Source organism: Myotis nattereri (genome assembly GCF_964212035.1).
Source record: "Myotis nattereri genome assembly, chromosome: 1".
Classification (NCBI taxonomy): Eukaryota; Metazoa; Chordata; class Mammalia; order Chiroptera; family Vespertilionidae; genus Myotis; species Myotis nattereri.
This window is the reverse complement of record NC_138075.1, coordinates 206,643,732-206,669,180: the sequence shown is the minus strand read 5'-3', so window position 1 is coordinate 206,669,180 and position 25,449 is coordinate 206,643,732. Positions and strand designations below refer to the sequence as shown.

Genomic DNA, 25,449 nt, shown 5'->3' with positions numbered 1-25,449 from the left:
TTTTCTTTCTTAAATGTTAATATCTAGTAATAGCTAAACAGAAGTCAGAATGCCATTAGGAAACTAAGTAAATAAATGAGGGAAAGCATACAATAATTTAAAAAGAATTATATATAAAGAAGCAGAAATATGATAACGATGTAGATAGATAATAGTCTTAATCTCATGATTCTAAATTCAATTAAATGAGAGACTTACCCTGTCATTCATTAGCAGATCTTTCACAATAAAATTTGCTACTACAGATTTCATTGGAGAAGCAAATTGATCTGGAGCTAACATAGAAATGTGGCCCAATGAAACTAATGGAGTTATAAGTTGTTCTGGTACATCAGCATTCAGACTTCTACTGAGTGGCTATAAAAATAAAACAGTCAAAATTACCAGTTTGTTTTGTAAACAGCTAGACATTCTACGGAAGAGTAAATGTTCCCAAATCCTCCTGAATTTATCATGCTCAAACAAATCTGTTCTAATGATATGATCAAAAGTAACTTCAGCCATAACAGACACTTGACTCTTATTTCACCTACTAAAATTTAACAAGTCTGAAGAATGCAGAAAATAGACAATAGAAAAAAATAAAGCCCAATTAAAGGTAGGAGTGAAAACAAGAACATTTCTGCATCAAATCAGCATTATTTCTTGAGCCATGTACAATAGTTTTGTTATGTTAGAGGATTTTTTATCCTGTGGGAACATTTTAAACGACCTTTCTAGTAATGGAATCAGGCCAAGAATCATACATAAGAAAAGGCCAAAGGACTAATTTTCAGGTAGGGGTGTCAGGTACTTTTAACTTGGTGGTTCAAAGTCATCTAACTAATACTTTTTGAGGATTAAATGGATCACTGACCCAATTAAGTAAAATGTCATAACAAAAACATAAAAAAACACCCTTCCATATGTAGTATTTAAATATATAATCTGACCTAAAGGCTGGCAATATATTACTGAATAAACAGAGAGAGTCCCTGCTCCTATGGAATTTATAGTCTAGGGTGGGATAAAAAAACAACAAAAAACACCTTAAAAACAAAAATAAAAAACCCCACAACAAACAAAAACCTACCTTCACAGACAATAAAAATCAACATAAAGACACCCTACATATTATATATACCTCAAAAATCTGTGCAAGCTGGACTTCTTTATTTGTGAATATGGCATGTATACAGTGAACAGCCTGTTTTGCTTGGTGTGGAGTACCTCTCTTTGCTTTCTGATGTAAAATAGGAATTAAAGTCCTGTAAAATATAATATCATAGTTAAAAAAAACAAAAGTCCATAAACTACAGGTAGTTCTTTTGGTTACCTCCTAGGTTCTCTTTCATAATTATTTGGATGTATGCTGATAGAAAAGTCTCTCTTAAAAACTATCAGATTTATAAAAAGATCTAGTATATGTGCTGCCGAAGCGAGCACAGATTTATAAAAAGATCTAAAGTTCCTTCTCAGTTTCCAAGTATGATTCAAGAAATACAAGTAGCAAAAGACCAAGTTTTATTTAAAAGCTGAAATTATTATACCAGTGAAAGAAAGTATGCAAGGACATAGACATATATACACTGAGTGGCCAGATTATTATGACCACCCCATCAGTACTTCATTGGGCCACCTTTTGCCTTCAATACTGTGGCGATTCTTCGTGGCATTGACTCCACGAGATGCTGAAAGGTGATGCGAGGAATCTGACACCATGCCTGATGAATAGCACTGTCTAGTTCTGTGAGATTTGATGGTTGTGGAACCAGCTGCCTGATGGCTCTTTTAACTTCATCCCACAAATGCTCAATTGGATTGAGATCTGGTGATTGTGGGGGCCACCTAAGCAAGGTAAAGTCTCCCCCATGTTCTTGAAACCACTCCTGCACAATACAAGCACCGTGACATGGTGCATTGTCTTGTTGGAAGAAGCCATCTCCATTGGGATACGCCATCATCATGATAGGATGAACTTGATCAGCAACTATACTTAGGTATGTTGTGCTATTCAGACGTTTATAATGATCTGGCCCTCTAGCAACGTCAGCGCAAAATTATAGCTAATTTGCCTACAAACGTCAGGTGGTCATAATAATCTGGCCACTCAGTGTATATTGGTAGAAGAGTAATAGAAACATCTAACAATGATTGAGTACTTGATGCCAATTATGATTCTAAGAATTTTTACGTGGTTTAATCCTCAAATCACTCAAAGAGGATTAATTATTACAGTCAATAAACAGATGGAAAAAAACAGTGCACAAAAATATTATTTAAGCTTCTTAAGGTAACAGAGTTAGGAAATGGTAGAGTTGGGATTTGAAGATAAGCATTTCTGCTCCAAAATTCCTATACTTAACCTCCATACTGACAATGAAGAACAGAATTAAAAAATCTTTCTATAGGACAATGTGGAAATACGTATTCGTCTTAAAGTATTAAATGTTGATGATATGGGAAACAAGTGTAATGAAGAAAGAAGCATGTTTGTATCAACTTATATAAAAAATAGACATACACATCAAGTAGATAGACAAAACATTTCATAAAAAATGTTAATAGTGACTTGTTCTTTATATTTTTTAAAGTTTGAGCTTTTTACAATGAATATATATATATATATATATATATATATATATATATATATAAAGTGTTTTTCTAATTAGAAAATCTATAAGGAAAAATAAAAGGAAAGATACTTGTCATAATTAAATGTAATACAATTATCCTATTTTATAGATCATAAGGTCAGTGGTATTAAATACAGTGCTGACAAAGGGTCCTCTTATGGTAATGGGAGGCTAGACTCAATGTCATGCACCTCAACAACAACAAAATGAGAACATAGGCTAGTCACTGTAGGTCTGATTTGATCCGAATATGCCATGTTTCTCCATGCAGGTTTGGAACAGGGATTTCCATGCCCAAAAAACCTCTTTGATAGAGTACTACTTAAGTCTTTTCTTTCACAAAATAATTTACCAGAGTAACAATTCCTGTAAATAATTCAAGTAACAAAGAAAGATGTATTGTTTCAATTTGTTGTTAAATGCATTATTAATTCTTCTTAGCCTCATGAAATGATGATACATAAGTCAACTTTAACCTTTCTCGTTGCTTTCCTAGTGTGCTATAATTCTATGATGCATCAGGGTTGTTATTTAGGTCTATAGTGTTGTGCTTCTCTGCTTTTCAGTGATTCTCTCCTTCCTTCCCCATTAGTCTTTTAGAAAAAAAGGTTTTATTTCTTGTGTCCAAAGTTAACTATTCCATCCATACCCGCTTTTTCCACTACTTCCTTTGGGATAGAATTCCTTCATGACTAAATTTTTTACCTTAAAAAAATATACAGAGATTTTCCTACTTTCAGGAAATGCATGAGAAACTTTATCCTACAGCTGATATTTGGCTCTTGCTCTTATTTTCTTCAATGTTTTTTTTTCTATAATATACAAATATAAAGAGTATTATCTCTAGACTATAAACTCCTTGAGAGCAGGGACTGACTGTGGTAATTCTTTCAGATTAGCCAGTACAGCACTGACAATGAAGAAGAGGTACAATAAATATTTAATTGTTTCTCAAATTTAACCATAAGCTCACAAATTTAATACAAACTTTATGAGTCATGAGGCTTCTTGTTCTATGATTACTCTCTAAGAAAAACTGGTTTGATTTGGATATACCCCAAACTATCTGCATATACTCTAAACATGTGATTCAACAGCTATAAGCTATAATTCTTCCAAAATTTATCTCCTAAATTTTATGTCCAAATATAGTCTCAGCACAATTCTGATCCTAAGAAACCTCTTTAAGATGCCAAAATGAACAAAATGTATGTCATTCTTATGAGAAGGGATCAAAACAATAAAAAGCACCTCTGTCAACAACCATGCAACTAAGAAATATTTTATTAAGCTCACTACTTGATTATCCCATTCTGTGGTCGGAGCTTTTGAATTTATAACCAGTTGGAAAGAAAAAGGGGAACATACATAGGTTAGAAAAATATATTAACCACAAATTCTAAATTCTGTGATAACTCTTGATCATTAATATTACTATTTTAAAATCATACTGTAATAAACAAAGTTTCCGTTTCTTCCTCTACCTATATTCTAAAGGTAGGGGAGAAATGAGGCAGAGAAAAGATGAAACAAAGAATACAGAGAAGTAGCTTCGAAATACAAGTTGTCTTTCCTCTCTCCTGTCTTCCTATGTGAAAGGGAAACAAAGATCCTATGGCTCCCACACTTAGAAGCCTCTTGTGTTTACTACAAGAAAAAATATACTCACGATCGTATCTGGGGTAGGTCTGTTTCTATTTTGTGGCCTGTATTTCTAAAAATTTGTATAGCAGCTTCTGCTACTTTGTCATCTTCCATTCGGAGGCACTGTAACAGGGACTCATAGGTCTCTGCAGAGTGGAACGAGGTAGGATGTGTGAAAGACAGAACCTGGAGGAACAGATATAGCTTTAGAAGTACAGACAATGGTTTTAATCCATTAAGATAACTATAAATATGATTTAAAATATGGGCTTCACAAGCTGGCTACACAGAATTATGATTTATATCTAGTAGTTAGGCATGGCTAATAAGAAACTGACAGAAATACTGTGAAGTAGATTCCTTAAGACAGCTGATATCTGGCCCTTGCCTAATTTTCTTCTTATCTGAGAGTCTATTCTGATACTGGGAATGCAGAAAATGTGGCTCCTCTTTCATAGTGTATGATGTTATGATGTAAACAAAATGCTAACCAAGAGCTTTATTTCATGGCAAAAGATACTCTACAAGGAAATATTTTAAGTGAAATCCATCACAAAAAGTTCACTCATCATAACTATAAACAAAGAAGACATTATTGATAATTTTTAAAAGAATTTTCCCATTTTTTAAATATTTTTTTTTATTAATTTCAGAGAGGAAGGAAGAGGGAGAGATAGAAACATCAGTTATGAGAGAGAATCATTGATTGGCTGCCTCCTACACATTCCCCACGGGGTATTGAGCCTGCAACCTGGGCATGTGCCATTCACCAGAATCGAACCTGGGATCCTTTAGTCCACAGGTCAACGCTCTATCCACTGAGCCAAACCGGCTAGGGCCGTGGTCGGCAAACCACGGCTTGCGAGCCACATGGGGCTCTTTGGCCCCTCTTCCACAAAATACCACGTGCGGGCACGCACGTACAGTGCAATTGAAACTTTGTGGCCCATGCACAGAAATCGGTATTTTGTGGCAGTACCACACTCAAGGGGCCAAAAAGCCGCACGTGGCTCTCGAGACATGGTTTGCCGACCACTGGGCTAGGGCGATTATTGATAACTTTTAATCGTGACTACAAAAATATAATTATTCCCTATTTATTATGATCTAAGTTCCAGCCTATCCTTAAGGAATTTACAGCAAGTTAGACATAACATATCTACAAAGTTACATGTTATGGAAACAATTTAGTTAGCATAATATTGGATATAAGGGTTAAAGTTGAGAGGCAGGGAGATGGGGGAATGGATTATATAGTCTTCAGTAACTTATAAGATAATCATTTATTTAATGGGCAATAAAGGGGAGAGATTGTCTCATTTGGTGAGATTTACAGTGATAATATTTAGTTAGGAGGTTTTAATAACTCAGAAAAATGGAGAATCAAATTTGAAAAACCATATCAAACAATCTATGTTCTAATGTCTCTGGTTTGTCTCTTCTCTCTTAATTTGTATGTTATCTTTGGGCATCCTCCCATGTACGGAAAGGTTGCTGGTTTGATTCGTGGTCAGGCACATGCCCAGATGTGGGCTCGATCCCTGGTAGGGGGTGTGTAGGAGGCAGCTGAGTGATATTTTGCTCTCACCTTGATGTTTTTCTTTCTCTCCTTTCCCCTCTATCTCTAAAAAATCAACTTAAAAAAAGTTTTAAAAAATGTCTATCTTAAAGATGATTTTACTCTTAAAACTATTTAAAAAATATAACCCTATTATTAAAAGTATAATTAAAATATTTCTCATGAAGCATATCAATTCTTTCCATGATATAATATTTAAGACCATTCCAGTACAACCCTCTCTTCTTTCTTTTTTAATCCTCACCCAAGGATCTTTTTCTACTTATTTTTAGGGAGAGTGTAAGAAGAGGGAAAGAGAGAAAAACATCAATGTGAGAGAAACACACCAATTGGTTGCCTCCTGCATAAACCCCAACCAGGGCCTGGGCCAGGGAGGAGCCCTTGACCAGAATCGAACCCGGGACTCTTTGGTCCACAGGCCGACACTCCCTCCACTGAGCCAAACTGGCTAGGGCACAACCCTCTTTTCTAATGTCCACTGATTGCACTGGTTTGCATCTTCTCCCTTAGTTTACATGTTACAGTGGTCTAAATGTTTCATTGACTTCAATTTCTTCTCTTTACTCCATCCAATAAAAACTCTATCAAATGTTGATATCATATTAAAAACAAGGTTAAAAAGTCCTGATAAGCCTGACCGGCGTGGCTCAGTGGTTGAGCATCAACCTATGAACCAGGAGGTCATGGTTCGATCCCCCGTCAGGGCACATGCCCAAGTTGTGGGCTTGATCCCCAGTGTGTGGTGTGCAGGAGGCAGCTGATCAATGATGATTCTCTGTCATCATTGAGGTTTCTATCTCTCTCTTCCTCTCCCTTCCTTTCTGAAATCAATAAAAATAATTATATTTTTTAAAAAAGGAAAGAAAAAAGCCCTGATAATATCTTTCTGCCCCAATGGCACTTCACAATCTGGAACCAACCTCATCTTGCATTATGCCCCAAAGCAATCCTTTTCTCTAGTCAGGCTAGATTCCTAATGATCCCTAAAATATGCCAAGAATTATTCTCTTTGATGATGTTTGTCTCCTAGATTAAGTCCTACCTTTTCTATTAAGTCTTGCCTGACCTTACTAATTGGCTCAATTCACTGAATATTTTGACATCTATTACAATTACCAATAGTTTAAAAATTCCCTGATAAGACACACGTCATATAATATTCTCATGAGCAATTCCACTACTTCAGATGCAGGTTCTTTAAAAGGTACTAGATCATTTAACATATTCTATTACAAGCACAGCAGACATGCAAATGATCTATTGATGGGTTGCCTCCTGCATGCACCCTGACCAGGGCCAGAGATTGAGCCTGCAACCAAGGTATGTCCCCTTGACCAGAATTGAAACTGTGGCCCTTCAGTCCGCAGACCAATGCTAGTCTAACCAATGAAGCTAGGGCTCAAAAATGTTATTTTATAATGTAAAATAATTACATTATTATAAATGTAAAAATGTATTTTTATAAAATATGATCGCTACAAAAAGTTTAAATCTTTTGAATAGTTTCCAATGAAATAAGGCCTAACTCTTGCATCTCCTTAACAAAATTCAAATTTTGATTCCTTGTGGAATCTAATGAACAAAATAAACCGATGAACAACATGGAACCAGAGCATGGATACACGGAACAGAGAGGAGAGAGCCAGAGGGGAGGGGTGGGGGTGGAGGTGACTGGATAAAGAAGTTGAAGGGATTAGCTAAGGAACATATACATGCATATCCCATGGACATGGAAAAATAGTGTGAAGGTTAAAAGAGGGGGAGATAGATAGAGGTGGGCAAAGGGGGGGGGGGGGAATCTGTAATAATGTCAACATGAAAAGTTTTTAATAAAACAAGTGATTACTAAACTGCTAGAGACAAAACTGTTTCAAAAATACCTTAAGAAGTTCAAGTCCTGAACGAATAGCTGTATCTGGACTTACACCCTCCTCTTCATCATCTGCTGTCCCCTCTATTGATTTGTTCATCAGTTTTACCAGTGCACTATTAATACAAGAAAATCTAAATTAGTAACACCATAGTATACAGCTTATCAACTAGAAAAATAGTTAGTGCAAGGGAAAAGTATTCACAAAAGTACAACAGGAAATCATTGGAAACAACTGAAATGTATGAAACTATGGGAACAGTGAATAAAAAACAGCTATCAATTATGCCAGGCTCCTTCCTTTTGTTTTGTTAACCCTCACCCGAGGATATTTTTTCCCCATTGATTTTCAGAGAGTGGAAAGGGAGGTTGAGAGACAGAGAGATAGAAACATCAATGTGAAAGAGACACATTGATTGGTTGCCTTCCACATGCACCCTGGGCTAGGGATCAAGTCTGCAAACGAGGTATCTGCCCTTGATTGGAACTGAACCTGTGACCCTTCAGTCCACCGGCCAACGCTCTAACCACTAAGCAAAACCAGTCAGGGCCAGGCTCCTTACTTTTTATATGTTATCGCTAAATCTCACAATCATCCAAAGGAGATGTTACATCCATACTAAAGTAAAAAATAAATTAAAAACTCAGATAAATTAGAGGGCTTTTTTCAAAAGCCACAAGGCAGTATTAAACAGGTTTTGAAACCAGACCAGTATGATGGTAATCTTGTGCTGTTTTCAAAACATTATTCGGTTTTCACATACCTCAAGTGAACAGTGATGTAATACATACTGAAGAATATTATGCAATCATTAAAATGGTTAAAAAACCCCAAAGATAACCCTGGTCAACTGGCTCAGTTGGTTGGAGTATTGTCCTGTATACCAAATGGTTGTGGGTTTGATTCTCAGTCAGGGTGAATACAGGAGGCAAAAGATTGATGCCCCCCACCTGCCCCCCCAAATCCCCCCCCTCTCAAAATCAGTAAAAATATAACTTCGGTGAGGATTAAAAAATAGAGTCTCTGCCCCCAAGTTCTGTTCTCCCATAAACTTCTGAAGACTTCTTTGTTGTTGTTGTTGTTGTTTATTTTATCTGCTTAAACATACAGAAGTTACAGATGTTTATATAGTAAAATCTGTGATTCTTTGGCTTTTAGTGTTATAAGATTTCATTCTTTAAATTAAAAAAAGAAAAACTCAAAGATTGATTGATTGATAGTCTACATATTTAAATTTTCTTCTCTGTTCTTATGTCCTAGGTTTTTCTTTAATGAGCACATATAGACTAAAAATAAACACAGGAACTGTTAAAAAATAAAAAAGCATTGAAGTAAGCCAAAGACTGGAAAATAAACAGGCCATTCTTTCAACCTGTATGCTTCTATTAGAAAGGTATACAGGGAACATTTTCAGGTCTACTTAGAAACCAAGAATTTAAATTTACAACACTAGTTTTAGATTATATTTTATTTTTGAGTAAATGTATTTCCTAGCTTACCTTATGGCTTCGGAATCAATATGCACAGGTGCAATTCTTTCCAACAGAAATTTGACCATCTCTAAAAAAGGATTTGTTGGCTGTTTAGGATTTGCAAGTTTCCGAGCTATTTCTCTCTAAAAAGCAAAGAGTTTTACCATAAGTATGATTCATTTTCATGTTTTTCAAAATAAATATGATTATATACATCAAAAGCATTTAAAGATTCAAAACCAGCAGAACACACACACACACACACACACACACACGCACACACACACACTTCTGCTTTAGACTCTGACTGAAATTATGCACTCCTTAGGCAATCACTGCAAAATCTGGACTGTGGAGAACAAAATAGAAATAATATGGTGTGATTTATGCCTTTGTCTCGTATTTCTCCCATAAAATTTTTGATGCTTTACTTTTGAAAAAAAAAAAACAATGTACACTTTCATGGATAAGTTTCTTGGTTTATTCCATAATTTGACAGAATAATGTGTTTTAGGTCAATCATTTGTTCTTTAAAAAGAGACAGATTCATAAGTGTATAAATATTTTTATAAAGATCTTCACTTTTGGATAAACAGAGCTGAGTTGAAGATGGTGGCATTACATCAAATAGAAACTACAAAGAAAAGACATTGCTGTAAATGTCTAAAGAATACAGCACTTAATGATTATAGGGACTGAACCAACTAGAGACAAGGTCAAAGTTACAATATGCTGGGCACTGGATAAAGAAATTTACTCTAATGACAAGGCTTTTAATTGAGTATCTGAGGAGTAAATGTAAATTTTAGCTGAGAAGATAAACACATTAAGTGCGTTCAAACTATAAAGTAGTAACTCTATTTATAAGCTTATTCTAAATGTAAAGCTCTTTTAAGATTATAGTTGACATACAGTAATATATTAGATTGAAGTGTACAACACAGTGATTTGACATTTATATACCTTAAGAAATGATCAGCATGAATCTAGTAATCATCTGTCTCTGTAGTTATTGTGATATTACTGACTGCATTCCCTATGATGTACTTTACATCCACACGACTTACAAGTTTGCATCTCACAATTCCCTTTACCTTTTTGCTCATCTGCCCATCATCCCAACTTTGTGGCAACTATCAGTTCTTCTCTCTCTCTGAGTCTATCTTGTTTTGTTAGTTCATTTGTTTAGTTTTTTATATTCTGCATATAAGTGAAACAGTACAGGCTTGTCTTTTTCTTACTTATTCCACTGAGCATAGGTCAGTGATGGTGAACCTTTTGAGCTCGGCGTGTCAGCATTTTGAAAAACCTTAACTTAACTCTGGTGCCGTGTCACATACAGAAATTTTTTGATATTTGAAACCATAGTAAAACAAAGACTTATATTTCTGATATTTATTTTATATATTTAAATGCCATTTAACAAAGAAAAATCAACCAAAAAAATGAGTTTGCATGTCACCTCTGACACGCGTGTCATAGGTTCGCCATCATTGCTCTAGGTCCATTCATGTTGTTGCAAAGGCCAAGATTTCATTCTTTTTCATAACTGAGTAATAGTCCAGTGTGTGTACAACTTTCTTTATCCATTCATCTATCAATGGACACCTAGGTTGCTTCCATATCATGGCTATATAAAATATATCCATGTATATAAACAATAATACTAGAAATAATTATTGGTCTTTTTAGATCCACTTAGATACCCTGTATACCCCAACTGAATAAAAAAAATACCTAACTCCATGCTCTCAAACAACTTTGTAAACATATATTATAGTTCTTATACCTTATTACATATTTAAATAATTATCCCATCCTTATTTTTTCTAGAACCAAGTTAGACACAAATATCTAAATTTTTCTTTCTTTTTTTCATCTATTAAGGATTGGTCCCACACACAGTGGTTGTTATCTATGTGTAATACCATAGAAATACAATTTACTTAACTCTTAAAGGGTAGTGTAGGGACAAGGATGTATATATGTGTGTATACGCGCGCGCGCGCGCACACACACACACACACATTAGAGGCCTGATGCACGAAATTCATGTAAGAGTAGGTCCTTTGCAGCCATGGCTGCCTGGATTCCGCCCTAGCAACTGCTATGCCTGCCTCAATCCCGCAGCTGCAGCTCTTGCTTCGTCCCGGTAAGACGTCTGATCTAATTAGCATATTACATTTTTATTATACTTCTAGAGGCCTGGTGCACAAAAATTTGTGCACTCGGGGGGGAAGGGGGGGGCCCCTCAGCCTGTGCCCTCTCGCAGTCTGGGACCCCTCGGGAGATAACGACCTGCTGGCTTAGGCCTGCATCCAGGTGGCAGAGGGCAGGCCCAATCCCTAGGTGCAGCTCCTGGTTGGGCTCAGAGCAGGGCCGATTGAGGAGTTGGGGCGCCGCCCCGTCATGCACAGAGCAGGGTGGATTGGGAGGTTGCGATGCCACCCTCAGTCACGCTCAGGGTAGGGCCGATTGGGGGGTTGGGGCACCGCCCCCTGTGACACTCAAGGCAGGGTCGATAGGGAGGTTGCGGCACCACCCGTCATGCACAGAGCAGGGCCCATCAGGGTGGTTGGGGCTCCTTACCCTGTCACACACAGAGCAGGGTCGATCAGGGGGTTGGGGAGCTCCCCTGTCACGCACAGAGCAGGGCCCATCTGGGGGTTGGGGAGCTCCCCCGTCACGCACAAAGCAGGGCACATCAGGGGGTTGAGGAGCTCCCCCCTGTCACTCACAGAATAGGGCCGATAGGGGAGTTGGGGCACCGCCCCCCGTCACCCACAGAGCCGCAGGAAGATCAGGGGGGTTGGGCGCTGCCCCCTGTCACGCTGATCCCGGTGCTGGGAGGCATATTACCCTTTTACTATATAGGATAGAGGCCTGGTGCACGGGTGGGGGCGGGCTGGTTTGCCCTGAAGGGTGTCCTGGATCAGGGTGGGGGTCCCCACTGGGGTGCCTGGCCAGCCTGGGTAAGAGGATGATGGCTGTTAGCAGCTGGTCACACACCCTTCAGGGTGGGGGTCCCCACTGGGGTGCCTGGCCAGTCTGGGTGAGGGGCTAAGGGCTGTTTTCAGGCTGGCGGGTGACGGAAGCTCCCAACCGCTCCTTTTTTTCTTTTTTCTTTTTTAATTCTGGGCCAGCTTTAGCTCTGAGGCTCCAGCTCTTAGGCCTCCGCTGCTGAAAGCAGGTATCTGGTTTGTTTGCGTTCTATAATCGAAACAATGTATAACTCCAGCTCTGAGATCCTGGCTCCCTGAAAGCAGGTTTCTGGGGTTTTGTTTAGCTTCTATATTTGTTACAATGTTTCAAACTGCAGGCTCAGAGGCCGGCAAGGCAGGTGGGGAACGTTGGTTTCCTCTGTCACTGAAGCAAGCAAGCAAGCCTCATGTTAGTTTCAAGCTGCCTGGCTGCTGGCCGCCATCTTGGCTGGCAGTTAATTTGCATATCTCCCTGATTAGCCAATGGGAAGGGTAGCGGTCGTACGCTAATTACCATGTTTCTCTTTTATTAGATAGGACTAGAGGCCCGATGCACAAAATTTGTGCAAGGGGCTTGGCCCTCCCAGCCCTGCCTTCATCTGAAGGTCATCCGGAAGGACATCTGGAAGGTTATTCGGCTATTAGATCTAATATTATGCTATATCTACACTAATAAAAGAGAAAAATGGTAATTGGCGTACGGCGATACCGTTTTCATTGGCTAATCAGGGCTATATGCAAATTAACTGCCAACTAAGATTGGCAGTTAACTGCCAACAAGATGGCGGCTAATTTGCATATGTAGGCACAATGCAGGGAGGCGAAAGGGAAAGCAGGAAGAAGCCCCCTGCCACTGACAGTGATCTGAAACCCAGGGGGGAGCTAAGAGCTGGGGGGCAGGGCAAAGGTGGCCGGGCTGCCTTTGCCCTGCCCCCCAGCCATGATCGGAGAATCAGGCGCCTTTGCCGCCCTGGCCAGTGATAGCAGGAAGTAGGGGTGGAGCCAGCGATGGGAGCTGGGCACGGTCGAAGCTGGCAGTCCCAGGAGCTAGGGGTCCCTTGCCTGGGCCTAAAGCGAAGCCCAGGATCGCGGCGCCCCCCGCTGCCACTGCAGGTCCCCGCTGCTCGGGCCAGACGCCTAGGCCAGAGGTGTTAGGCCCCGGCAGGGGCGGAGCCTGCAACCGCGGGGAGCTGGGGGTCCCCTGCCCAGGCCTGACACCTCTGCCGGAGGCCTCAGGCCTGGTCAAGGGACCGATCCGGTGATTGGTGATTGGAGGGTGATGAGGGTCAACTCCTCTGGCTGAGGCATCAGGCCTGGGTGGGGGGCAGAGCCGGGGATTGGGGGATATGATGGTCCCCTTGCCCAGGCCTGAAGCCTGTGTCAGAGGCGTCAGGCTTGGGCGGGGGGTGGAGCAAGCGATCAGAGGGAGATGGGGGTCCCCTGCCCAGGCATGATTCCTGGGCCAGAGGCCTCAGGCCTGGGCGGGGGCCAGAGCCAGTGATCGGGGGGAGATGAGGGTCCCCTGTCCAAGCCTGACACCTCTGGCGGAGGCGTCAGGCCTGGGCAAGGGGCCGAACAGGCGATCGGAGGGTGATGGGGGTCAACGCCTGAGGGCTCCCAGTATGTGAGAGGGGGCAGGATGGGCTGAGGGACACTCCCCCTCGCCCCCCAGTGCACGAATTTTGTGCACCGGGCCCCTAGTGTACACACACACACACACACACACACACACACACACACACACATATATATATATATATGAATGAATGACAAATCTTCTAACAACCCTATGAAGGAGTTAAAATTTAGAGATGAGAAAAATGAGGCTTGCCTGGCTAGCATGGCTCATAAAATGCTAAATAAATGAGCGAATAAAGTTTTCAATGATACTGATTTTCTATAAAATAAAAGAGTCCAAGAATAGAATGAAGACAAAAGCCTAAATAGGAATTACCTTATCTATAAATACATAGACAGCAATGTAACTATTGCTGATTTCTTGACAAGGGCTATCTCCTTGCTAATATATGGTAGAAGAAAATGTATACACAAACAAGCATTTAGAAAATTCTTATTCACTTAATGAATGTCTACTAAATACAAAGCATTTTATCTTGCTCAGTTCCTAGGACCAATCTCCCTGGCTTAGTTCTCTAATGTTTTTCCTGGAATTTTGGCTGAAGAGTGGTAAGTAAAGAGAACTAAGTTGACCACAGATATATTCCCTAGGTAAGCCAGAGCTCACAATACTGGTAAATTCACACAACTAAAATAATCTCTGTAAAGCAGATTTTAATAAAATATAAATTTCTATAAGCGAAGTTAGAAGAACAAATGTAAAAGTATAATTTACTAACCACACAAACATCTGCCTGTTTACATGAACAGGTTGGGCTGATTAATAACTCCAATTGAGACCGCAGTTTCTCATCATCACCGAGAACCTGGTTAAATTTCTTCACAAAATCTTGTGCTTTCCCAGGGTCAGGCAAATTCTCTATAAAATTAAAAGAGCATCAATAATACACTAAGAGAAACTACTCAACTAAGCTAAAAGAAAGTTGTCTTAAAAATAAAATAATGCTGAGTGCCCTCGGGTGTGGCTCAGTGGTTGAGCATCAACCCAGGAACTAACTGGTTCCATTCCCGGTATGGGCACATTCCCAGGTTTCAGGCTCGATCCCTAGTGGGGGGCATGCCGGAGGCAACCAATTGATGAAGTCTCTCTCCCATCAATGTTTCTATATCTCTACCCCTCTATCTCTTGAGCTAGCAAGAGAATATCAGCCTAACTGGGACTTCGAAATAAAACTACTAAGGAAAGGATCATTTTCCCTTATTTAAATTGATAGTCCCATTGGGAAAATTATTTGTCTGTTTTGATGTTTATTATATATCTACAGAGAAAATAAACATACTCACTTGCTATGGTCATCAGTTTTCCAAACATGGCAGAACAGTTAGTCTCTGACTGAAATTTAAAACAAAAACAAAAGAAGTGATATGTACTATTAAATTTCTGGAAAAAAATCTATGCTCAGGATTATATTTTTTAATTTAAAAATATTACCATATCTAGTATTATCATATCTACACCCAAAGTTGATAATAAAAAACTGTGTACTAGCAACAATTATTAAGTTAGGACAAAAAGAAGGAAAGGGGATGTAAGTAGTAACAGGTATTTAAAAATTTAGAGTATATAATTTTCATAGGGAAATTATCTTGCCAGAAGATTGAACAGGATAACTTTGATATAAAGCAATTATATGGAAATTACTATGAAACCATACACCAAAGAAAATAAACTAATAATGTGAAGACTAGAAATGTTTTCCTCCTGAATAAAATTCTATTAGCTTTTGTGTGGCCTTACATAAATAACCTCAGAAAATCACCTCCCCTCCAAAATGTGCTCCCCTTTCCTCCATCACAAAAAAGATGACTTAAATTTGTATGAAACTTGAGTAATTTATATCAGAAATTGGTAAACTATGGTTCCATGGACCACCCGTTTTTGTTGAACTTTTGCTGGAACACAATCACGACCATTTATTTACATATTGTCTAAAACTGTTTTTGCACTACAAAGAGTTGAGAGTTCACCACAGAGTGTATAGTTGGCAAAGCCCAAATTTTACTATCTAGTTATTTACAAAAAAAGTCTGTCAACTCTTGCTTTAGTGTCCATGAACCCTTGAAAGGTTTCAGTCTATGGTTCCCTGATTAATAACATGTATTCTAGCCCGGCTGGTGTTGCTCAGTGGTTGAGCATTGACCTATGAACCAGGTCATGGTTCAATTCCGGGTCAGGGGACACGCCTGGGTTGAGGGGCATGCAGGAGGCAGCCAATCAATGATTCGCTCTCATTACTGATATTTCTATCTCTCTCCCTCTCCCATTCTCTCTGAAATAAATTTTAAAAATTATATTTTAAAAAAAGAACATGTATTCTAACAAACACATTTAGAGGTATATTAAGAGATCGTTAAATTTCTTTACTCCACCTTCCAGAAAATGTTGGACAGAATTTCTTTTGTTAATTTGAATTTGGCATATTTATAGGATTGATACCTGATTTGACACTGACTCTCCACTGAAGGACCAGAAAACATGGAGTAAAAAAGATTATTACTTCTAATATAATTTTATCTTGAGGTTTAATTTTAATTATTTGAATTTTGAAAAATTATGCATAATATATTAGTGTCTAAATACTTGATAAATGAGAAAACACGATTTCTTTCCTTGTGGTGGAAAATAAAATTTTGTTATACTAATGTGTAATGGAAATTTTGCTTGGATAACTACAGAAATTATGTTTAACTGACATTTGGTAAATAGAACAATTCAGATACTTCCTATTTGCTTCATTATATATAACCACAGAAAATCTGGATAATGACTATAACAATGAGTTTAAACAAATCATGAACTTACTGTAGGCTGCTTGTGCAAATCCAAGAGTTCTCGTACATGACTTCTAAGCATGTTCTGACATTTCCACATTTCATTGAGAGCTCTGAAAATAAAGTTACAAATATGAAAAAAGTGCATAATATAACAATACTGGTAAGTGTTTAATTTCATTACTTTTCTTGTTGCATGATGTAGGTGCATCATTCTTCTACATTTACCTAATATTTTAAGCACCAGAAAATACAATTATTAGTATTAAGATAGTTTAATGTAAAATGATAAATATAAGGTTTCTTATGAGAGAAAATATAGAAGGATAAACAGCATCTGACAGGTAAATGCAGGAACTGAACGACATTCTAAATAGAGATAGCTAGAATGTTCTGGTATAGAGAAAGATAAAATGTTATCAAAATGCATGGCATATACTACAGAAAAGGATGAGATGATGAAGGCCTTTTTATGCGAGGCTAAGGGGATATGCATAAAGGTCAGTAGACTATTTCAAAATATGAACTGCTCAGAAATGATGTAGATCTGAGATGCCACATTTAAAATGGAGTGTGTTTATTCAGAATTCTTTTCTCTCAACGAAGCAAATTTTCTTCTCTCATAAACCCACTCCATAATTCCAGGTGCCCAGAGGACCTCAGAAATTAGTCTAACTCTAAGTATTCTTTGCAAAATATTCTGAAATATAAACAGAGACCAAACTTTAGTTCAGGGGTTTACTATCTAGATAATTAGGATCCACTTGCAAATCTTTTAAAAAAGATAATGCCTCCTAACATGATATAATCGTACCTCTGTGGAATTTCTGCTGAAAAACTATAATCTCAATCTAATAAATACCAGGTGAACCCAAATTGAGGGAACAATCTACAAAATAAGTGGCATGCTCAATATTCTTCCAAAAACCATCAAAGTCATAAAAGACAAAAAAGACCAAGGAAATCGTTCCACATTAAGAGACTAGAGATATGACAACCAAACATGCAATGTGTAAACCTACAATGAGAAAATAAATATCTATAAAGAATATTACTTGGACAATGGAGGAAATCTGAATGAATATATATTGGATTAGAAAATAATAATGTATCAATGTTAAACCTCTTGATTTTGATAAGGGTACTCTGTTTACATAAAAGAATATCCTTGTTCTTAGGGGATATAGACTAAAGTATTCCGTGATGAAGAAATCCAATGTCTTCAAATTACTCCAAATGGTTCAGAAGAAATATGTATATGGACCTTCTACACAGAGGTGATTTGGACATACTTGCCTGACAAAGAACCAGTCTGAGGTGTAGTGTGGTAAAGCTCCAACAGTAGGATTCACACCTCATCAAGAGGTGGACAACAGGTAATTCTGACATGGGGACTTAACTGAATCCCCGAAACGATATTACTGATTCAGTTGCCAAATATGCCTATAGGCATATTCTTGCTTTTGACTAAGTCTGAACTTATAAAAATTTTCTCTGTATATATTTATCTAAGGTTCTTGATACAACCAGAAGCAATAACCCCATCATGAACAATTAATTAGATCAGATAAAGTAATTTTATAAAATTTTCAGAAAGTAATCCAAACAATCATTAAAAAGTAACTTACTTGACAGCATTTGGATCCAAACTAGCATATAAATAATACAAGCATTTCATTCTCTCTTCCGTTTCCAGATTGTGGGGAACAAGATACTGAGCAAAGATTTTTTCTACCAACAGCCTACGAAACAAACACCCAATAACACAATTATTCTACTTTTTAGAGATTTTTATCTATAGTCTATGAAACAAACGAAAAACCTCCCAGATAACACTGTTTCGTTTTTTAAAAATAGCCATTTTGTGTTAGAACCACATTCTGCAAAGATAACATGCTAAGGGTAGTATGAATATGTGTAAATACAATGAAAATGATCAATATGTGACCAGTTCTTTTCCCTGGAGATAGTTTTGTGGCTTTAATGTCTAATTTGTCAGTATGAAATAGGTGTTCTAAAAGGGTTGTATGTCATTCCTAAACACAGGGTGCTAAGGTACTAAGTCACCTATTCTTCCAATGGTCTGGAGCTATAACAAATGACTTAATACTAATATATAAAGCTATGATCTCAAGAATAGCTGATTCTCAAACAAAACAACCTACCAAAACCCCACATTAATTTCCTTTGATTACAGTTCAGCTCCTTTCACATGATGTCATTAAAAAAAAAAAAATCAGGGGGTTCTACCTTCATACTGCTTCCTGAAAATTTAGCTTTTCCTGTGTACAGTTGATATCTCTTCTTTCCATGATCTTGCTAAGCTTATATTTATTATTCAATATCATTGGAATAAGATATTACAAGGGCTCTTCTTCATTAATCAATAAAATACATATCCAGTGATACAAAGTAGTCAGTCAATTTAATTCAATAACACATTACCAAGTATTTTACAAAAACCAAAATCATTATTACAATCAAATATAAAATAATAAGTAACATTCAAACAATGAAAATGACAAAAGGCCTCATCACATGAAAAAAATCATAACTATTATGTATGGGGACGAATGTTAACCAGACTTACTGTGGCAATCACTTCTCAATATATACAAAGATGGAACCACTATATTGTATGGAACCACTATATAATTATATCAATTATACCGCAATAAAAAAATAACACAGTAATACCTCTATTGGTACTTACGGTGTTGTAAAAAGGAAAAATAATAATTAATAATTATTAAATAGTGCTGTATTGCCAGGCATAGAGCTAAGGGGCTTTACATTCATTATTTTACTTAATCCACATGACAATTCTTTAAGGAAGGCTTTATTATTCCTTTTTAGATAAAACTGAAGTGGCATAGAAGTTGTCAGTTGTGCAAGAGCATACACCCAATAAAGGGCAGAATGAACATTTGGTCTCTAGTCTGAATCCAAAGCCTATGCCTATTTCTCTATTATTATGCTACCTTACAATCTTGGCTAGAGTCTTATACAAACACTAGAGGCCTGGTGCACAAGTTTGTGCATGGGTGGGGCCAGGCCGGCTGGGAGGAGGGGCTGCGGGCAGTTGGCCGACTGGCCCCACCCCCTGGCCAAACTCCATCCAAGTCAAGGGGACAATTTGCATATTAGCCTTTTATTATATGGGCTAGCATGCATAAATATATGGAAAATAGTTTCTAAACTTAGAAGTTATTAAAAAATTAAATAGAATTTCTATTTTTTAGAAATTAAAAGCACCTTTATATTCAACCATTCTAGCAACATATTACTCACTTGTCATCGATGCTATTCTGATAATAAATATGCAAAAGTTTGTCTTTTATCCAGCTCACTTTCTCTGCAGCTTCCTTTCCTGCTTCACCATGAAGACAGTATTTCTTATAAAGCTGAGCCAAACCCATCATAGCTTCTTTTCTTACTCGCCACTAGAAAGTATAAAGTTTATTGAATGAGCTAGATATCAAACTTTAGTATACCAATCTGCAAAAATTGCCAATTCTTTACTAGGTTGTACTATTAGACTTATGTGTACAAAAACAGCACAATATTTTTCTTAAGAGGCAGACAAACTGTTTAACCAACAATTCTGAATATGCTCTGACTTAAAAATCAGGCTACTTTAGAAATTATCCAATGCCCTGACCGGTTTGGCTCAGTGGACAGAGCATCGGCCTGTGGACTGAAAGGTCCCAGGTTCAATTCCGGCCAAGGTTTGCGGGCACATCCCCAGTAGGTGTGCAAGAGGCAGCTGATCGATGTTTCTCTCTCATCGATGTTTCTAACTCTCTGTCCCTCTCTCTTCCTCTCTGTAAAAAATCAATAAAATATATTAAAAAAAAAATTATCCAACGCAAATTCTGCTAAATCATCTGCCAACTTATTTTCCTCAAAGCCAAGCAATTGTAAATCTTAAAAAGATTTCATTCAATTCTGTCTAAAAAAAATTTGGCCAAGTTTTAGAAGCAATTAAAGGGTAAAAATATATGAAATGCACTCTGTACACAAAAAAGAATGGTTTATCCTAGTTACATCCCATTTGATGTTAGCTGAGAACAAGAGCAAAATTTAATACCAAGATCCTGGAATTACTAAGTTGGAAAGCACCTTGGAGAGCTTCTTATGTGAACTTCCCTACCTTAGAGATTACGAGGGCAAATGATTTACCTAGCCACATCCTAGTCAGTGAAAGACTCTGTGGAACTTCTAGAGTTTGGGATGGTTTACTAGTTGGAAATAAAGGTAGTTGGAGGAGGGTGTACAGAAAAGGAGACTATAAAAACATAGTTAGAACCATGATAGTAAAATGTAATAAAGCAATAACCAAAAAATATATTTGTCTCAATAACAAATCAGAGAATACAATCTTTAGTTTAAATTTAAACTCCCTAATAAAATTTGTGTAGTGGACGGAATGAAACTTTGTTCCCATACAACAGGTAATAGATGGTTTGTAACATTTGTTACACAAAACCAAATAATTTAAGCAGTAAAACCTAAGATTAAGTCCTGTCCTTACATTTTATAGAGAAAACAAATTTCAGAAAGGCTATACCCAAGGCCATCTAATTTATTACATCTAAAATATCCAATAAGGCTGGGCCGGCATGGCTCAGTGGTTGAGCATTGACCTATGAACCAGGAGGTCACGGTTCGAATCCCAGTTAGGGCACATGCCCGGGTTGTGGGCTCGACCCCTAGTAGGGGGCGTGCAGGAGACAGCTGATCAATAATTCTTTCTCATCATTGATGTTTCTATGTCTCTCTCCCTCTCCTTTTCTAAAATATCCAGTAGTGCTATTATGAGCATATCACATCATGCAGTCTCAGGAAGATTCATTCAGTCACTCTTTCTGAAACTATAAACAAACATTGACAGAAATAGGAACGAAATATTCCTAAAAAGAGGAAATAAAACAAACAGCAATACTTTAAACTGGTATGTGTGGGCTGTGGGGTGGACCAATTATCAAGTTACTACTATGCAGAGTATCATTTCATTTAAATTAAAGTCAAGGGGGAAACTTTTCAAAGTCAGAATTATTGACATAGCTGAACAAGTTAAACAGTGTCTATGCTACATAACTGCCTTTCTTGACTATTTCAAAAGGACTTAAAGAATACAGCTTGCTTTATTTCATAACCAATAAATATCACTTCTACCCTGAAATTATAATTAAACTACACTGGATTTGGGAGAACAGCAGGTTTTCAACTACGCCCCAATAAAATAGCACAGTGCAAAGACAAACCTTTGTTAAAGACGTTTATAAGTAGCACATCTAATCAGCCTGTCTTGCATGTCTGTCTTTTGCTCATGGATGACACTATGCCTTAGCAATTGCTATTGCTGTTCTTAATACTACTTTTCCATATAACCCACATGTATGTGTTTTAATTTTTAAAAAAATGTATTGATTTTAGAGAGAAAATAAGAGGAAGAGGTATTTTTTCCCCACTTATTATTTATGCATTCCTTGGTTGATTCTTATATGTCCCCTGACTGGGGTTTGAACCCACAACGTTGGCACATGGGGATGACGCTCTAACCAACTGAGCTACCTGGCCAGGGCAACCCATGTTTTTAACTGCTTCCACACGGTGGACACCACACAAAAAGAGCAAATAAACACACAATTGTGATTTCTGCCCTTAGATTGGCATACCAATATGAAAACATCATAGTCAGATAAAGTATGATTATCTTTTAGTTAAATGAATGACAGCATATCCACCTAAATTACAGAATACAGTCCCTTTTGAAAATATTTACAGGTGATAAATATAATCAATCACTACTCTTTCAAAACTCATCATGCAAGTGAAAAGGTAAAATAAAACTTTAGCTTTTAAAAAATATATTTATATTGATTTTAGAGAGGAAGGGAGAGGGAGAGATAGAAACATCAATGGTAACAGAGAATCATCAATTAGCTGCCACCTGCATGCCCCCTAATGGGGGTGGAGCCCACAACCTTGGCATGTGCCTTGACTGGGAATCAAATTGTGACCTCCTGGTTTTTGGGTTGACACTCAACCACTGAGCCACACTGGCCAGGCTAGCTATTCTTTTTAAAAGGTAAGCTAGAAGCAAACCATGCATGCCTAAGATCTGAAAAGCTATAGAATACAGTGTATTCATTTATGAAGGTAATTTAAAAATAAACAGAAATACAAATTATTAGCTCTTTATTTGACAGTGTATTAAACTTGATTTTCACACAAAAAAGCTTTAAATAATAGAAAATAAATTCTATTGCAGTTAGTAAACAATTTAAACAAAGTAAATTACAAAAGAGTAAGATTCCTCAGAGTTTACCCGTTTATCCAGTGTCCTTTCCCTTACAAAGCCAAGTAGCTGATCATTTACTAAGGCAAGGTCTCTTTTGGCAGCTGTTATTATGGTAACAATGACATCATGGCGAATAGCTTCTTCTGGGTCATGTGATCTAACTTTCAAATATTCTGTAAAAAGAGAAAAAACTAAAAATAAATGTTGGCTATCATATCTGTCATGTTCAGAATGATAGAAGAGTCTAATGCTTTAAGCTTTTGTCCACAATGTTTACAATATTTATAAAATGTGCATAAATTTAAAGCATTTTATTTTTGAGGTGGCAATACCCTATGTAAACACAAAATAAACTATACCATAGTATTTACTACTGTACAATCATATCCAAATAAATAATGTATTTTTCATCAACTATTCTGGAAAAGTCAAATCACAACACAGTATCTGATTAAACAGATTGCAATTTAAGTTACAGTACAAATTAAGACTGAAAAAAGAAAAACAGTAAAAAAGGCTTATAGTAAGTTTGCTGATAGGTATATATCTGCACATTACACAATATAAAATAGAATTAACATTCTATGGCCTATAAAAAATTCCTGAATATTTACAATATAAATAAAATCAAAACAAAAAAATGTTACTCCCTCTTTTTTGGTGAACAGCATTTTGATAGAAGCCATTTATTTGCCATTACCAAATAAATAGGTTCAAATGCTCTATGTTCAAGTGAATAATAAGAAATTCTAGTCTAGTCCAGAAGGTAACCACTTTCTTAGTTATTAATTGATGTTACTATGTTTAATTTTCACATAGGTATAGCGATTTCATAATAATATATCTATCATAAAAGCCTACTTCCTCAAACTATGATTTCCAAAAAATTCTAAAGGATTACAATATGAAGATTTCAAATATACTTTTATTATATTAACATGAAATCATTTACTACTCCATGGCTGATATAGACCTGAAATAGTGCCTGCCAGAATTAAAATCTAATTCAAAAACTGAAGTTAAGGTTAAAGGCCACATCTAAAATAATATAAACCAGCAACCTTACCTGTGAGATCCTTTGCTAAATCTGGGTGATTCATTAAACAGTGACTGGCAAATTTCACACTTTCTAATCTCACAGGAACATGAATGTCATTAAATCTACATATGAAAAGATTGCTACATATTAGTTGTAAGGCAAAACAATTATTTTCAAATAAGGTACACATATCTAACATTATGTAAATGCCTGTAAACATGAAATTACTGATTAGAAAGTGTGATTATTATGACAATTAACATGTTCTGAAGGAAGAATATAAAGTAAAACAATAATTTCACAAAAACAGTTTGAAAACAGAATTTATTTACCATTCTAAAACAAACAAAAGGCAGTCTAAACACATCTCCCAACCCACACTACCAACAACTTTGTAGAGCCCAAAATGTAAGAGTTTAAAATTATTCTATAAAACAAACAAAATAAATATTTGAAACACACAAAATCTACTTGAAAATATTTTTCTATGAGGAAAATACCAGGGAGATGTGAGGTAGAAAGAAATCATATATGAGGCAGATCCAGAAGTTCAAAGATGAGTACATGAAGTGCATGTGTCATACTGCCTCACAAACAAAGTTTCATGTGGACAGGACCAACATTAAAATGCTCTTTTAAAGGTATAATATATTGTAAGAATTCAACACCTAAGAAATACCACATGTGAATTCAAAACTGCACATAAAAAAGACTGCATATAAAATAATAATAAGCTGAATAACTCAAATTTTAAAATTTTGGACAGTTTGAAAACCAACTATTAATGATAATGTGATTTTAAATAGCAGGAAATATTTTTACTTTTTAAGTGATCTCATAAACAACCAATTAGCCTGGCCAGTGTGGCCCAATGGTTGAGTGTGGACCCAGGAACCAGACAGGAGGTCACAGTTTGATTTCCCAGATTCCCAAGCAGGGCACATGATCGGGTTTCTGGGCTCAATCCCCACTAGGGGGAGTGCAAGAGGCAGCCAACGGATGATTCTCTCTCATCAATGATGTTTTTATCTCTCTCTCCCTCTCCCTTACTCTCTCTGAAATCAGTAATAAAAACAAAAACAACAAACAAACAAAAAACATATTAAAACAAAAAAACTCCACAACCAATTAAACTAAAGCTATTTAATAAATGTTTTAATTTTAATGTCCATGCCTACTTTCTTATCCAGAGATAATCAATCATATTTTAATAAATTCTTGCATTTAGGGTTTATAATTTTCTAACTGCCAGAGAAAAATAAAAACGCTATTTATGACCAAGTTAATTACAAAGTATCAAAATACTTATTGCTAAATAATTAAGGAAAATAAAACAGACTGTTAATACTTTTCCATGAATCAGAAACCCATTGCGGGAAATAGCAGTGAATCTAAAACTATAAAGAAAGCTCTGCCCAGCCGGTGTTGCTCAATGGTTGGGTGTCGATCTATGAACCAGAAGGTCACAGTTCGATTCCCAGTCAGGGCACATGCCTGAGTTGTGGGCTTGATCCCCAGTGTGGGGCGTGCA

The 25,449-nt window shown here is 37.0% G+C and overlaps 1 protein-coding gene across 1 annotated transcript in view; it reads right to left on the bottom strand.

Moving 5' to 3' along the window:
• The window catches only part of PDS5A (PDS5 cohesin associated factor A), a 99,333-nt gene that overhangs the window by 27,485 nt on the left and 46,399 nt on the right, over positions 1-25,449 (bottom strand). Inside the window, exons 10-21 of the mRNA XM_081092885.1 lie at positions 23,946-24,040; positions 22,907-23,052; positions 19,864-20,015; positions 18,201-18,314; positions 16,604-16,685; positions 15,085-15,133; positions 14,520-14,659; positions 9,209-9,324; positions 7,719-7,824; positions 4,285-4,445; positions 1,124-1,247; positions 199-357 (exon numbers count right to left, since the gene is read on the bottom strand). Of these exons, the coding sequence (XP_080949011.1) occupies positions 199-357; positions 1,124-1,247; positions 4,285-4,445; positions 7,719-7,824; positions 9,209-9,324; positions 14,520-14,659; positions 15,085-15,133; positions 16,604-16,685; positions 18,201-18,314; positions 19,864-20,015; positions 22,907-23,052; positions 23,946-24,040 (1,444 nt within the window). The remainder of the gene's footprint in view (positions 1-198; positions 358-1,123; positions 1,248-4,284; positions 4,446-7,718; positions 7,825-9,208; positions 9,325-14,519; positions 14,660-15,084; positions 15,134-16,603; positions 16,686-18,200; positions 18,315-19,863; positions 20,016-22,906; positions 23,053-23,945; positions 24,041-25,449) is intronic.